This window comes from Merops nubicus, unplaced genomic scaffold (assembly GCF_000691845.1).
Source record: "Merops nubicus isolate BGI_N331 unplaced genomic scaffold, ASM69184v1 scaffold4788, whole genome shotgun sequence".
Classification (NCBI taxonomy): Eukaryota; Metazoa; Chordata; class Aves; order Coraciiformes; family Meropidae; genus Merops; species Merops nubicus.
The window spans coordinates 70,247-85,744 of NW_008623500.1; the positions used below are offsets into that span (position 1 = coordinate 70,247).

The 15,498-nt window shown below is 38.4% G+C and overlaps 1 protein-coding gene across 1 annotated transcript in view; it reads left to right on the forward strand.

The window, feature by feature from the left end:
- The window catches only part of RGS7 (regulator of G-protein signaling 7), an 83,510-nt gene extending 70,121 nt beyond the window's left edge, over positions 1–13,389 (forward strand). The window contains exons 13-15 of the mRNA XM_008945073.1: positions 1,726–1,815; positions 3,964–4,044; positions 12,724–13,389. Of these exons, the coding sequence (XP_008943321.1) occupies positions 1,726–1,815; positions 3,964–4,038 (165 nt within the window). The 3' untranslated portion in view covers positions 4,039–4,044; positions 12,724–13,389. The remainder of the gene's footprint in view (positions 1–1,725; positions 1,816–3,963; positions 4,045–12,723) is intronic.
- The last annotated feature ends 2,109 nt before the right edge of the window (positions 13,390–15,498 follow it).

The following is a 15,498-nucleotide window of genomic DNA, read 5'->3' on the forward strand; positions in this document are numbered from 1 at the left end:
CTAAGTATACAGCTTGAACCTGGGAGCCTCCATTTCTCTGGGAAAAGGGGACAGAATGTACCTGCCCTGTTCTGACTTGAACCTTTAGGACCTTTACAGAGTGCCCCACCTCAAGTGGCAGAGTTTTGTCAGGAGCAGGGCTCTGCCTCTTCAAACAGGCTCTTTATGGCTTGCCAGTTGGGAAAGAGATCACTTACAAGTCAGTCTGGCAGTTGGCATGTCATTTAATTGTGGTTAAAAATGTTTTGAAAAGCATTGTGGACTAGAAAGGTGGCACCGCAGAACTCCATGTCAAATGAGAGTGACACGTAAGTAAAAATAGACCCATTGTGCTAAATAACATCCAGCCTCAATTTCGAACTAGTGGGTACATAAACAGTACTAATACAACATAATTTATTCTTACTTTTACATAGGTGTTTTTTGCACAGAAGTAACATTTTAGTGCCCATCACCATTAATAAGTTCAACAAGAGCAGAGTCCCCGCTCTCTGTTGGATACATCGTCTGCTTTTGTAGAAACTGAATGGAATAAAAACTCCCAAAATGAACCAGCCTATGTTCTGAATATCCACCAGAACTTCTCTGTTTAGTGCAAGAAACACAACGAAAGGCACTTAGAATAATTTCTAGCATTTCTAATAAAAAAATTTAAAACCAGCTTTAATTTTACCTTGCCATAATTTTCAAGGCAGTGTGTGTTTGTTTGTTTTTGTGTGTGTTTTTTTTTCCTACTCACTAATTTTATTCAGTACCAAGCTGAGAAACAGTATTTAATTTACAGTTTATTTGCTGTTTCCTGATTGCTGTGCTACAAGTTTCTTATAGCAAGAGGTAGGGTTTGAGTAAAAAAAAAATAAAAATTCAAAAAAGCTAATACCATTCAGTGGTTCTTCTAAAAATATTTTTGAGAGTATTTCCTATTCCAATTACTTTTTCTACCTATCTCTTTTCTAACATTAGAACTAGAATTAGAAAGTGTTCTACATCATAGATTTTTAGGTTTTCATATTTTACAAAAATGAGAATGCTCAAAAAAAGAAAAGCTCTATAAGCTGTCTGTGTAATTTGTTTTCTGGATAAGGGTTTCCAAATTTTCATATGCCTCCAAACAATAAATATCTTGGAAACAGGATTAGCCTGGAACTGTTTTTCAATTTGCATATGAATTTTCCTTTTTATATTGTCAGCTGGATAGCAGACTAAACATCTATCAAAGGATGTTTTCAAGAGTAGCCAGGAGATACTCTCCCTCATTTAAGTACTTTGTGGTACTGAATTAGAAATCTAGTACCTTTTCCTAGCCTATGAAGTCAGAAAAGCATCTCCAGAAACTAATTCATAAAATCCGATGAGGAAGGATCCACAGCTCCTGATTTAGTCACTTAGCTAAAACTGACTAACGTAAGGGAGGTTTGAAATCAGGCCTTAAGCGAGGACTCAGTTGTAAATTCATAGGAAAATAATTCTGTAGTAGAAACACAGACTATAAATTAAAGAAAGGTGTGCTGTGTTCTTTATGCATAACACATAGATGAGATTTCTGCTTTAAGAATAGAGAGCAATTGAGATTTAGATTCAGAACTGCAACCTGCTATCCCATAAGACTTCCTATTCAACATAATGCTACCTGGTCTGTGTTCCACAAGCATAACATATATGACTGCCTTTTATTTTACATATGTTTTCTTTTATGGGGGTAACAGCTCCTTCTTTCCCTTTCAGGAGCACATTTACAAACTGATGAAAAGTGATTCTTATCCTCGTTTTATACGATCCAGTGCCTACCAGGAGCTGCTACAGGCCAAGAAAAAGGTATTGGTCCATCTTGCCTTTGTCTTGCCACTGTGCAAAGCGGTGGTTATGTTTGCAACAATACTCAGTCTTCTCTCCCCTGTGCCAGTGCAACTGGATATCTGGTAGGTGACCAGCTTGGCGTGTTTGGAGGGTCACATACACACAGGAGTTCAATATACATATATGTGTATATATCCTGCATGCGGGCATGTCTCAATAAGTTAACCTAGCAAAACTTATTTTTATTTTTACATCCCATATTGTACTGTTTTCTCTGTTATGAAGCACCTTAAATTGCAAAGTGCTTTACAAATACATTAAAAAAATAAAATAAAATCCCAGAAGAATAGTCTTTCATGTTTGCAAGTTTGCTTATGTAATAATTGTTGTTCTCTTTATTCCACCTGTAACAGCTACAAACTGTGTTTAGAAACAATATTATCCATATGAATAACTTCCAGTTTCAACTATAAATATAGGGGCTTCTTAATTCTGCTTCTTTCACTATTATTACATGAATAGTTTTTGAGTAGGCTAGGAATCCGACTTGAAAGACTGATCATGTCACACTTCGGCAAATAAGAGGCTCATGTCTTGATATGCAATATTTCCTTAGAAAAGTCCAGATTATGGAATGAATTATGAATAGATAGTCCAGAGTATGTGGAGCAGCTTGTGCAATGCAGATTTCTATAATGATAAATAATTTTATTAGTGGGCTCTACATAGTAATCTCCTAGAATTGGCTGGGAGCCCTGTGCCTTGCAAAATTAGGGCCCCAGTCGTTACCAGAACAAGGCACTTATTAGCACCGTACCATTCCATTGTTTATAATGACAACCTAAAGTTATATGAAAGTGCTGTGTGATTTTGTTTTTTTGTTCAAACATTGATTTCTGAAGATCCAATATAGAGAGATGTTGAAAATACCAGAAAGCTACAACTGTCCGTGTGAAGTCCTTTAAGTTTCTGAATGTCAGTTCATTAACATAAGATGTGCAATTCATTATTCTTTTTATTTTCAGTTTTTCTTTTAAAACAATTTTTGTCCCCATGAAAAACTATTTTTTTCAAATACTATATCTGCTTTGCCCATCCCCTGCCACTGTTTTACAGTCCCATTACAGCTTCATACCTGTGTTTGCTTCCTGATTTATACAAACTTTGTTTTGCAGTTCATTGTTTCATCAATCCTTCTTTTCTACTCCATTTTTTCTTGCTTTTTTTTTCTGTTCCTCCTTCTTCCTTTCTGTTTCGTTTGTTTGTTTGTTTGTTTTTGTTTAAATTTAAGTTGGAAAACACTCTGGATCGTCGAACATCTTTTGAGAAATTCACTCGCAATGTGGTAAGTTTGTTGCCTCGGAAGACAACTAAACCTGATGGGACATCCTTCTCCCTTCCCCCTCACTGATCCTTACTTTCCCTTTTTGCTTCTCTAACCAGACAATTAAAAGTATCTTTATCAGAGTTTGTGAATTTTCCTAGGAATGACAACTTTATAATGTGCTTTCATTACAACCCCTCCTCCCTAGTCCCTTTCCCAATGACCTCAATAGTCACACATGGAGGAATGGACCTTTTGGAGCCATGCATTAGGAAGCATGAATTCATTCACTTTTTTTTTATTATTATTTTATTTTTTTTCCTCTCTTAAATTGTAGTAAAGAATTTGTGAAAACCTGCTTGATGTTTTTTTCTGATGCCTCCCAAAAAGTCTAACATGGTTTGAATACATTGGATTTCCATCTTGTCTTCATTTTATAAAAAAAAAAAAAAAAAAAAATAGTTCTCTTTTTTTTGTAATTTCACACAAGAAAAAATAAACAGTAATAATTTCCCTGTCTTCCTTGATATCTAGCACAGCTTCTTCAGGACCAAATAAATCATGCTGTTGATGTGCAAGGGTTTGATTAGGATTGCATTTTGATAATGGACTACAAGAACTGACTATTTTTTTTTTAATATATAATTTTCAAAAGCTATTTCATGAAGGTAAAAAACATGAAAGCTGGTCAATTTGCTGTGGGCATCCTCTTGCCACCTGTCAAAAGATCCACTGATTTCCTAATATGTGGGATTCTTTTTACTTATCCAATTTCTTTGGATTTTCTTTTTTTAACATTGTGAACGTTCAAACTAAAGCATTCAACGTATTTATTTTTGTAGGGCAGAAACATCCCTATTTTCCCATGCCATAAAAACTGTACACCAACACTGAGAGCGAGCACTAACCTGTTATGAAAAGAGGTAGAAAGATCTTGGTTTATACTCAAGTTTGTCTGCATTGTCTGTTGAATTGTGCAGGTGACGCTGCTGTGTGTGTGTGTGTGTGTGCGTGTCCGTGGCTTTTTCTGTGACTTGGTTAGTGGAGCTGTGTGTGTTGAAATGAAAAATATGAGAGCTTTCAGCAAAGATCATGGTTTTTGTTTTTTAGTTTCTAGGGAAGGAGCAGCAGTTCTCAGAAACTGCCTCCTGTATAATAAGTCTCAAGAGTATTTCCTCAAGTATTTAAAAAAATATATATACATACTTCCTAGTAGTCAAAAAGAGAAACAAATGCAGTGAAAGAACAAAGTTTTGTGAGGCGGTGGGAATATCTCACATGTTAAAACAAAACTGTAATTCTTTAACCACTTTCTTATAGGTAAAGGCTTCCTGTAATATGCTTTGAATCCACTGTAATCAGGAAGAAATTTGGATTCAATGGGACAAAGTCAGTAAAGGACACTAAAAAAGTAAATAAACAGCCACAAAGGAAACTATCTCAATGTTTGAAACAAAAACCCCTATATTTTGCATGGTGGTGTTGCCATAGCATGTTGCAGTGTGATTTGTGTGTTGTCTAAGCAGGTTATCTATAAAACATTGTACATGATACTTTATACCTGATAATTACATGATCATTCCATAGCAAGTTCCATATTAATAAAAGAGCCTATGTTAATAAAAGACAGTGTGGGGAGCAGGTAGTGCAGCTTGGGGCCTCTGAGAGCCAAGCTTTTCCCCAGCCCCAGTACCTGGCAAGCAAGAATAACCACTTTTGTTCATGGGAGTTTAAACAGTTTACAAATCAGGGACTGGTTGTGGTAAAGAGATGTGAAGAGGTGGCTGTAAGGAGAGAAACAGCAAGTTGCAGACAGGTATGACAAGAATACAGCACAAAAAGGGACAAAGTGAAGACGGACTGTGAGGCACTGAGATGACTCTCTGATAATCCCTCTCAGAGAAACGTTGCTGATAAACCAGCAGTTCTGTGCACGCACACTGGAGTGTTACGCCCTGCAGGCGTGGCCGATTTTCATCCTGCTATCTCAGGGCAGAAGTACCAGAACAGCAGGATGCCAGGGATGCAAGGCAGGCTCAGTAAACCAGCTTTGAGCTAGAAATGCAAACAACATTTCTGGATTTGACGTGCCAGTATTTTTTCAGTAGAAGGGGGCAATACTTTTTTCATGGAGCACACCATAAAATAAAAACTGTGGGTTTGCTTTTCCTCAAACTACTACCTGTGAATCCATGTGGAGTCTGTCAAGTCAGGTCAGGTATGAAAGTAAAGCATATCACTTCTAGATCTATATTCTCTGGTAGATCAGTAGTTCTGAGTCTTGAAAATTAATCCAGGATGTCAGTATGCTCAAGTGCAGACCTTTTTCTCCAAGATGACTGAATTCACATTGCCCGCTGCCCCAGGGCCCCTTGCCACCAGGCATCCTTGTTCTTCTGTTCTCATTCTTGGCTATGATGAGTTTATAATATGTAATTATGTACCTTGGTACAGTGGTTCCAGCCAGCAGGGATGAGGGAAACATTTCTCAGAATATTCTACAGTGTACTGATTAACCTGTTCAGCTGTGGAGAGGATTGTGGTATAGATCTGTTCTGATTAATACAGAAAATAGAGGTGAAACAGGCCCTCTACAATCTGGATAAATTCTGTTTATGTTTACTGAATCTGAATGATTTAGTAAGATATAAATTACAGTTTCTTTTCTGATGGTTTAGAAAAACTAGACTTATTTTCATATTTTTTTTTTCTTTTCACTTTTATCAAAGTGGGTTTGTATTGAACTAAATTAGGCCTCATTTTTTTTTTCGATTTGAGTTTAAAAAGAAACCAAAAACCAGTAACCTTGGTTGTGTTTAGGGACTGAACCTGAGAAGATGACCTTGTAATTCATAACCTAATTTGTTGAAGTGGAGAATGTAAGAGGCTCCTTGATCAGTGATAATTGAAAGCATTTATTAAACTAGAAAGTTTAGAAAATTTTTAGTGCAAGACCTTTGTACTATTCCTTGAATTAAGTGGAAATAACCTAATATAATGAGTCGTTATTCTAGTCTGATGGGGAAAAAATAAAAGTGGAGGTATATACACAAAAACTCCCTAGGCGGAGCTCTGCATTTCTTTGACACTGGAGAGTTTTCTTTCCAGAAAACTTTCAGTAAGTTAGTGCACTTTATGAAAGCCCTGAATGCACAGCTTAAAAGCATTGGCTATTTAGCTTTCTCTGTAGATTTCATAGTGGAAAATTGCTAATGCCTTTGGCAGTCCACAACAGACAGTACGAATAATGTTAAAAACAGGTCTGCGTTCACATACACTATAGATAAAGTAAAAGCAAGCTGGCACTTGCTATATGTAATACTTATTGCCAAACACTTTATACTTTGCCTCTGAGTAGTAAGCACAGCTATTCTTGGTCTGCCTCACGTACTCATGTTCACAGGTATTGTGTGAAAATATAGAGTACATACACCTCAGCACTACTGGAATTACGCCATTGGATAAGTGCATTGCCTTGGAGTAACACCAGCAACCACAAGTGTCACGGCTCTGACTCAGAGGCACGGGGAGCCAGCTCAGACCCCCAGGTTTCTCTTTGGGAATAATTAAGGTCTAACCACCTGCAGTTCCTCAAGGAAGTAAGTAGGGAAGCAAAAGCATAAGTCAGAGAGCAGGAGAATCTCATTGCTTGCTACAGCAGTAGTGAGAGGGAAATCAGCTTTTCTGTGGCATTTAAAAACTGAAATACTTTTGTGGAATTCACATGGAGGGGGGCAAAAAAATAATATTTGAAGAAAATGTTAAAAATCAGGAAACTTCCTCTAACTCAAGTGCTAGCATCTACATCACAGAGAAAAAAACAAACAGGTGAATATGTACTGATAATGTTGATGGGAACACAAAGGTCCATTAAGGAAAATTTTGTCTTTAATTTCTCATGTTCAAGCAGGATTTGTGACAGTAGCAGACTGGCAGTCTGAACAGGACACCTTTGTGAGTGCTAGCTTGATGCTTGGCTGTGATCACCAGTCTGGGAACCTGAAACAAAGGGATCTCGTTTACAGAGGAATGGGATAGTTTCATTTCCACCCCATGCAAATTTTCTTCTCCCACCAGAAACCAAGTTGGTGGGGGAAGAAGGTGCAGTCTCCGTACCCAGAGTTGCTAGGGGGGAAGCGCTACATCATCACATGTTGGTGTAATGGCTTCAACCACTGTTAAGAGTTTCATCCATCACTGACCAGTTATAAAGAGGGAAAAAAAATGTGTCTGTTACAAGTTTATGATATTTCATAGAAATACAGTACAAAAGAGACCAAACTCAGTTCACATATTAAACTATAGAGCCAAAAGATTATAATTATCTTAACTAATGACTTCATAAACAAGACACTGTTTATGTTAAAATCTTTCCCTTTATTGAGAAACAAGGCAGATAATATATCAATTTCATCTGTTAATCAAGAGAGTTTTCTATATGAACAGGTAAAACTTATGCACACAATGTCCTACTGTGCCAGACCAAAAGTCCATTTAGCCCTGAAATCCTGCGAAGGGCTATATTTTTCTTCAGCATGGTATTGTGAACAACCTTCAATGCAGTATCAGTTGTGGGATCTCATGTTCAATGTACAGTCATGGAAGAAATCTTAACTAGGCTTTTGAATTTACTTACAGGTTGTTCCTAAAGTTTAAACCAAAAAAATAGCTAGTCAGAAAAAAAAAAAAATCACAAAGCTTCTTATCTGACAAATACAAAGCAATAATAAGTATATCAAGGATTTGTAGTAATGCAAGCTTTTTCCTTTCAGGAAAGAGATAGCTTATTGGTGCTTGACTAAAAAGTACTGATGAAATCATTGAAATTTTTACTTTGGACTATGAATTAGACCATAAAATCTAAAAAAGTTTTAGGTTTTTTTTTTTAGGAATGATGATGCTAATGAGGAAATTCAAAGGGAACATCTTCAGGGCACACCAGTGAGGACTCTTTTCCTTGTCCTGTTCTGCAGTGACTGGAGCTAAGCTGCTGTGCTCTGTGCTGGCAGAGAAGATCTGAGGAGTAGCACTTGCACAGCTAGTTTCATCTAAGTGAGGAGCTAGCACATTCCATTCAGGTATTGGGCCCGTGCCTGCCATTTCCCAGCTGGCAAACCTTTACTTGAGTCTTCAGTTAATTGCAGGAATGAGAACTGCAGAGAGGTACAGAAACCTGAGGGGTCATACCTAGGACAAACATATTAGAAATATTTGTCTAGTGCACTGGTGCCTTATTCAAGTTCAAACTACCCCACCTGGTGAGAGTTGGTAGTTTAATCACAAATGAGGACAAATCATCAGTAAATGTAAGGATCAGCATGAAAGGAGAAAGAAATTGAGAGTACCACATGACTTGGAATGAGCCAAAACAGAACCACAGTCGCTCAGCCACTGCCTCCATCTATGGACTGCTCCAGTAAGTGGTACAGCCCTACCCAGAAATGAACAGAGGACTGCAAATCCCCACGATAGGCAGAAGGATTTTCCTGCCCGTGCAACCATGTAGGGCTGCAGCTGTGCTGACAATTTGTGCCCCAAATTCAGTAAAGGCTAACCTCCTCCCCTCACTTCTGAAAGAGAAATATGCCTGCATGGGCGGCTGATAGCGGCAACGGAAAGGAAATCAAAGCCGAATCCTGACCCCCTGAACAGTACTAAAACGATTCCCCTGTGCTAGAGGAGCAAGGGCTGCCTAATCTTGGAAAGGGATTTGCTGTCTCTGCTCCTGTGCCTCTCCAGATGTGGCTCTGCCAGGGGCTGTTCACGTGGCGGCTCTGTGCGTGGCGCACTGCGATGTCACTTGGGAGCTCTCCCTGCCGATGCCGGCCGGGCTGCCCGCGTGTGGCGGCTGTGTCGCACCGAAGCAGATGGGCAACAGCCAGAGCAAGAAGGGCTGAGTCTTGCTCTGCATCTCATTTTCCTCACAGCAGGTTTCACATTGTTTCTCTCTTACACCTGGTCAGATGCGTGGAATTCCCACTTCTAGTTCTACTGGTGTCAGTCCTGGGGAGCAGCATCTGCGCTGGCAATAAAGAAACGTAAAAAAGGAGCCACTGAGGTTGTTTAGCAGAAAGGAAGAGAATTAATCTTCTAAAAGGAAAAGACTTGGTCTTCCTCTAGCACACTTTTCAGCTGTAGCCTCTATATATTTCATACTGATTTCTTAGAAACCACGTACGCACTGAGGTTGTTGCTGACTTGTTTGCTGGATTATTTGATGTGTTAGTGTCATGCTGCATAAATAGGTCAGTCAGCTGACCTATTGTCAGGTTTGTATTTAGCAGCTCATGTGTCAGCCCATGGTTATTTAATTTCCCTCTAAATTCTCTGAAAGTACAGTCGGAAGGACAACTCTATGTTAAACAGTTAATACACTAAGGTAGGGACTGAACACTGAGGACAATTGATTTTGTGTTCTTAGATGTACTTGTTCACCCCCAGCTGTTGTGCTACCTCATACTCCAACTCCCTTGTCAGTGTACATGTGCAGGCTCTCATTTTGGTTTGTATATTATTAGTAAAATTGTTAAATAGTTTCAATCCATATGTGCAAAATGCACCAGTACAGCCAAAAATCCTAATTTTGTTTACAATTTGGCCATATGCTTCTAAATTTTGATGGCCAGAATATACTGACAATATCAATGATCTCAGCTTCATTATTCAGGCAAACATCTACCACTTCCAACTTTTTTTCTCGTTGTCCTTTAATCTCATTAGCACAGGAGACATTTTCCTATGTGTGATGACTCATATGCTACACTTCTCAAAACTGGCATGTTACATGTAGTTTCCCAAATCAAAATTTGGCTTGTGGAAATACTATTACCATTGTATCTGAAAGAAAAAGCTGGGCTCAGCTCTTAAATCATGACCCACAAAGGATGATCCTTACATCAGTCTGTAAATTGAGTAAACCTGGAAATCTCTTAGAAGTCATAATTACAAAACCCTACCATACAGAGCTAAAGTAAAAGTATCCTTTGGAACAGAGTCTGAAATAAATAGTCTCTAAACTGGAAAATAACAAACCCCTGCAGGTCTGAATAAGAAGGTGAGATAATTATGTGGAGCTGCTATGGATTCTGTCTTTTAAAAGCTCAGAGAACTAAGTATGGTTCAGAACAACCATGGAAGAAGATCTCTTAAGGAAAGCATATCTTCAACGCTGTCACTTTTCCAACTGTAAATTAGAAATACTAATGCCTGGAAAAAGAGCATATGTTGTTGTTCAGATGGAGACTTCCTATCTATAAGAAGTGTAATACTCTCTGAGGCAGGGAGGGAAAGTGGAGGAGAGGACCATCCAGAGAAATTCTGATCACTGTAGGGCTTAGGAGAAAAAGTCTCCAAGTATCAGTAATAACCAGGGAGCAAGTGATGTAGAATACAGAAAAAAAAAAAAATTGTCACAACAGCTTACTGTGTCTATAGGGGAAAATTCAAATAGTACGTAGAACAAGATTATACACGTCAGATCAATTAACTAACAACTAATTTTTGGCCTGCTTTTAAGTCAAAACTTCCCAGCTTATTTGATATCACAATTAATTTCTGAGATGCTAGAATTTCATTATGGTTCATCTAAAAATTCCAGGGTATTTACAATTCCTAAATAATCGATTGTTGCAGATAAGAATAAAAAATTATTTTACAGTTTTTATCCAACAACAAGAGCTTATGCAGCTTTGCAGTGCAGTATTGAGCAAAATTGCTTTAATAACTAATAGAGAACTCCTGTTTTAATTGTTTTAATTAACTGGTTTATGTAGTTCAGTGCTAAAGGAATTCATACAAATTTACAGAAAGTAACGTGGCCTGTAGACTTGTAAAATTAAGCACAAATCAATTAATGAAAGGCAAAGATAGGCATATACTCAATATTTTTCAAGACTTTGGCCAAGGCTGACCATCATGAATTGCCTAACAAAACACTTATGCTGCTTGAAGTTGTTTTCTGGTGCCACATAGCTGTTGAGAGGTTTTTGACTATTTAAAAAGAAAAGATGTCTTAATTATAACAGCTTACCTATTACATTAAAGGAAAACATAATTTAAAGCTTAGCAAATGTCAAGAAGCTGTGAATTTAATGTGGGTAGGAAGTGACAGAGTTAAAGCTAGAGACAGAGTGTGCCAGGAAGGACAAAACTTTCCTTCTTTTGAACAAGCAGGTATTAATACAGTCAGATGATATGGTCAACCTGATGGATGAGCAGTCAACCCAACATCGCAGATCATGAGTTCCCTTCAAAATGATATTGTAGGGGAAAAATCCTAATTTGTTCAACTTGTATTTCAGAGCTCAAAAAATAAAATAGTTACACTTCCTTTTGTGAAGACCCACTCTGATATATTGCATTTGAACAAATGCTCAAAACCAACTTGCAGATCCTTGCAAGCGTAAATCTAATTGATAATGGCAATAGATGTTAAATAGTGTAATTCCACTGAGTTATAATACATCAGATAACAACTGATTGATATGGCAGAAGCTGTTAATTTACTATTTACTGCAGAAAAATATAGCTTCTCTCCATAGTTACAGTATTTCTTACTGTAGTCTCTATGAAATCGGTTTTATTTTTCTGAGTTGTGCACTTAAAATGAAAGTACAATAAATGTAAGTATTAAATATCTAACTGGAGAGTTGGAGCCACTTCCATTTAATGTTTTATTATCTATTTGTGTTACATTTTCAGGGTATGCCCGTGGTATTTTGTGGAGTGATGTAAGCCTGTTGTGCCTGCTCTGCCTCTCTTGGATCAGAGCCACAGTATGATGGCCCTAGGAGAGCTCACTCCATTTGCATGGCCTTAGGAGAGCTAATTCCTTTTATGTGGGTTCGTGGCTTTTCTCTGGCTCAGAAAAAGCTCAGATATGCCTGAAATATACCGTGGTGACATACCCTACACCATCCTCTTCACACCACAGACCTAACTCTTGTGGGACAGTCATTACACCCGATTAAAAGAATCTGCTAAAACACTGGAACCCCATCCTTGCAATAAGAGGAGCAATGAGAAAAATAACAATGTGGAAATCCAAACACCTTTTAAAAGAATGTTATGCAGTCACATGTAATATACTCGACCAATGTTACTTATAAATAGTAAATACAGTCTCAGCAAACAGATAGCTGCGTTCATGAAAAAGCTGCTTTCCGGCCTATATACAATTTACCTTCCTTCCTTACCTTAACTTCAAAGTAGCTTTTTGTCTTTTGTGACAGAGCTACCACAGTTTTTATGTTCATCTTTGTAATGCAAGGCACTCTCACTTGTAGTAGCCTTCTTCAGGTTCTGGGTATGACTGACAGCAAAACCCTCAGTGTTAGTTCCTCATCAGCCAAAACCAGTCTCTTTCAAAAAATGACCTGTAAATGTGCTGGCTTACTCTGCAAAACAATCATCTGGCTGGCTGGCTGGCAGTGCAGGTGTTTAAGCGTAAGGGCTTCCTGTGGTTTAGGATTTGACAGACTCCCGTTGGTGCCCCTAGTTATTTGACAGTGATGTGGCAACACTAAGTGGTTGCTGATGAACAGGTTGCAGTGATCATGCCTCTGTTTTCTGTTTTTGTTTTTTTGTTTTTATCTTTTCCTCAGGGGAAATCGCTCACATCAAAGAGGTTAACCAGTCTAGTGCAGTCCTACTAAAAGGATCACCTTGTAGCATGGAAGCAGACTCAAATCATTATACATACTTTGTAGCTCACTGATTGCCTGACTCAGAGGACAGTAGAACAAGATGTTGCATGAGCAAGGACCTGACTTGTTTTCTTTTGTGTATACTAAGGCATTACAGACTCCGAGGGACTCTCTAGCCTTTCGATGCCTCCATTTCGAAAACTGTCTGCTCACTTCCTCCTTCATATCAAGCTGGATCTGTGTCTTTTTATTTTCTGCAAGCTCAAGTACAGTGAAAAAAAAGCTTCTGCTAGGCACAGTTTATTAAAAAAAAATACGTCAATCAAAAACTGGAAGAAATGTAAAAAATGCATATATTAATAAATATACGTGTGGCATCACATTTATTGCACAATAAATTAGCACAGAAGGTTTCATTTCACTGATGTATTCACATTGAGAAAGAAAGCCTGTGTCTTTGTCTGTTGTCTGTATATTCTCTGTTAATGTTTCTTGCATTTATTTTTATACCATATTTAAAAAAGAACACCTTTTACTCCAGATGTATTAAAGTTGATCCTTTCTCTGTAAATTTGTGTATGTTTATATTGTTGTTTTATCTTTCATTAAAAGATGCAGAATCTCTTTCCTTTGGGAAGTTTGAGATTTTAATATCGAATCTGAAGATTAGTAAAGAGCAAAATCATCCCCAAAAGTTACACACCTTGTGCTTTCTAAAAAGTGACATGAAATGGCATTTTCTTTCTCTCAGTGACACCTAATCAAACACACTTTATTGATAATCATTTACTCTTTTATTTTCTTTTTATCAAGCTAGCAGCAGAGAGACCTTCCCAGCTTGCTCATCATCACATAAGCAAACCTTTCCTCAAGCTAGACCCCGTTCTGTGGCAGTGGAGCCTGCACAGCAGTTCAGTCGTTACCCACGACCGGATCGACTGAACTGCGTTTCCTCAGGAACGGGCATGAGCAAAGCTGGCTGAGAAGTGTATACTTGCTAAATAAGAAGGACAGTGTTTCTTTCTCCTCGCTGTCGCTTGTGATACAAGGCAACATTTTAAGTTGAAGAGGTATTGGTTTGACCATTTTAAGCTGAAAAGGTAGTGTTTTGGGAGTGCTAAGTGTGCTGTCTGTAGAGCAAACCTTAGGTAGTAATGCAGGAGGCTGTCATTTTAATTCAAGGGCTCTATTCAGGGGTGCTGTTGTACATCTAGTGCTGATCTTACTCACACAGAGACCTATTGACAGGTTTGTGAGATCATGTAGATGTTGCTCATGAGACAGCAGATATGGAGCTTCTGATGGTAAACTGAGCTGGAACCGGAAATCTCTGCTTGGCCTAAGAAATAGCAATTTTGACTGATAGAGGTGACGTAAGGACAGTAGGCAGAATCTCTGAGTAGGAAAGCAATGGTGGGAACTAAGTCAAATGACAAAATGCTGATACCTTCAGGGCATTGTAGGGTGCACAGGACAAGCAAGCCTTTTTAGTAATGCACAGGATAGACTCAGGGCAGCCAGCTCTAGTACCATCTGTTACACTGACTTTGGTTTGATATTGAGAAACAGACGCCTTTTTTTTCAAAGGGACTACCAAACCTAAAAATGCACACCCTTCCCACACATACACATGAAGTGAGAGAGTCATAAACACAATCAGACTATCAAGTTGCATACATTAATGCCAGAGCCATCTCACTGAACACTGGATACCTACCGGCGTTGCTGCCACTAGGGAGAGGGCTCCTGCACAAAGCAGCTGTGGGTGGAAGGGTCCGAGCTGCCTTCTGCAGAGAGCGTTCGATTCTCCACTGGCTCTGTCAGCCACCTGCTGCGGCCGTAGCCCTGGCTGCAGCATCTCTGAAAAGGCAGTCTCAATGAACCTAGGACAAAACTCATTATCAATCACCATGAATGGCTGCTCTTCAGGTTCTACTCAGTTAACGTTTCTGGAGGTTTGGGATTTTTGTTTGTTCTTTGTTTTCACATGCCACTGTGTTTCTGGTTTCTAGCTAGGATGATAATCACTACATACAAGTGTCTCTGTTTTTGTTAGCACAATTCTACTAAGCTTTTATTAGAAAACACTGGAAATGCCCCATGAGAGCTTGATTTTATCAAGAGCTCCATTTAGGTCAACTCAAAATACCCACAGTCTAGGGAGGCCAGATGAATGTTAATAAATAGCTGCACTGAACCCCAGATCTTAAACTCTGATATTTAATTTTCCTTTACCACAGAAATGTGAGCTTTGAGGCATGAACTTGGGGCTAGGCAATCCACAGAAATTTGAGCTCTGTTTTAATTCTCAGTGCCAAAAAAAGATACTTATTTCCAAACTCCCGCTGCCACCAATTGCATCAGTTGGTATATTGCCTGCTTTGCCTTAGCAGTTAACTAATTAGATACCAATGTCTGCTTTTAAAAAAAACTTCCTTCAAATAACTAATGTTCCAAATTCTTGCCATTAGGTATTTCATGCAACTTTAAGAGATAATTATTTGTTCTCCAAATCACTTTGCAACACCAACTGACCAATAAAAAGATGTGGAGCATTTGTGTTCCTTAGCCCATTTTGTACTTATTTTAGTTCTTTCCTTTCAATAAATATGAATTCTCTGTTAAATGGCTGTCTTTCCCTGTATTTGCACAGGATTTAACACAATGTCTGTAAAGTAAAAGTGTGCATTACTAACAAGGATTTCAAAGCAGTCAGGGAGTCAAGCTGTATTG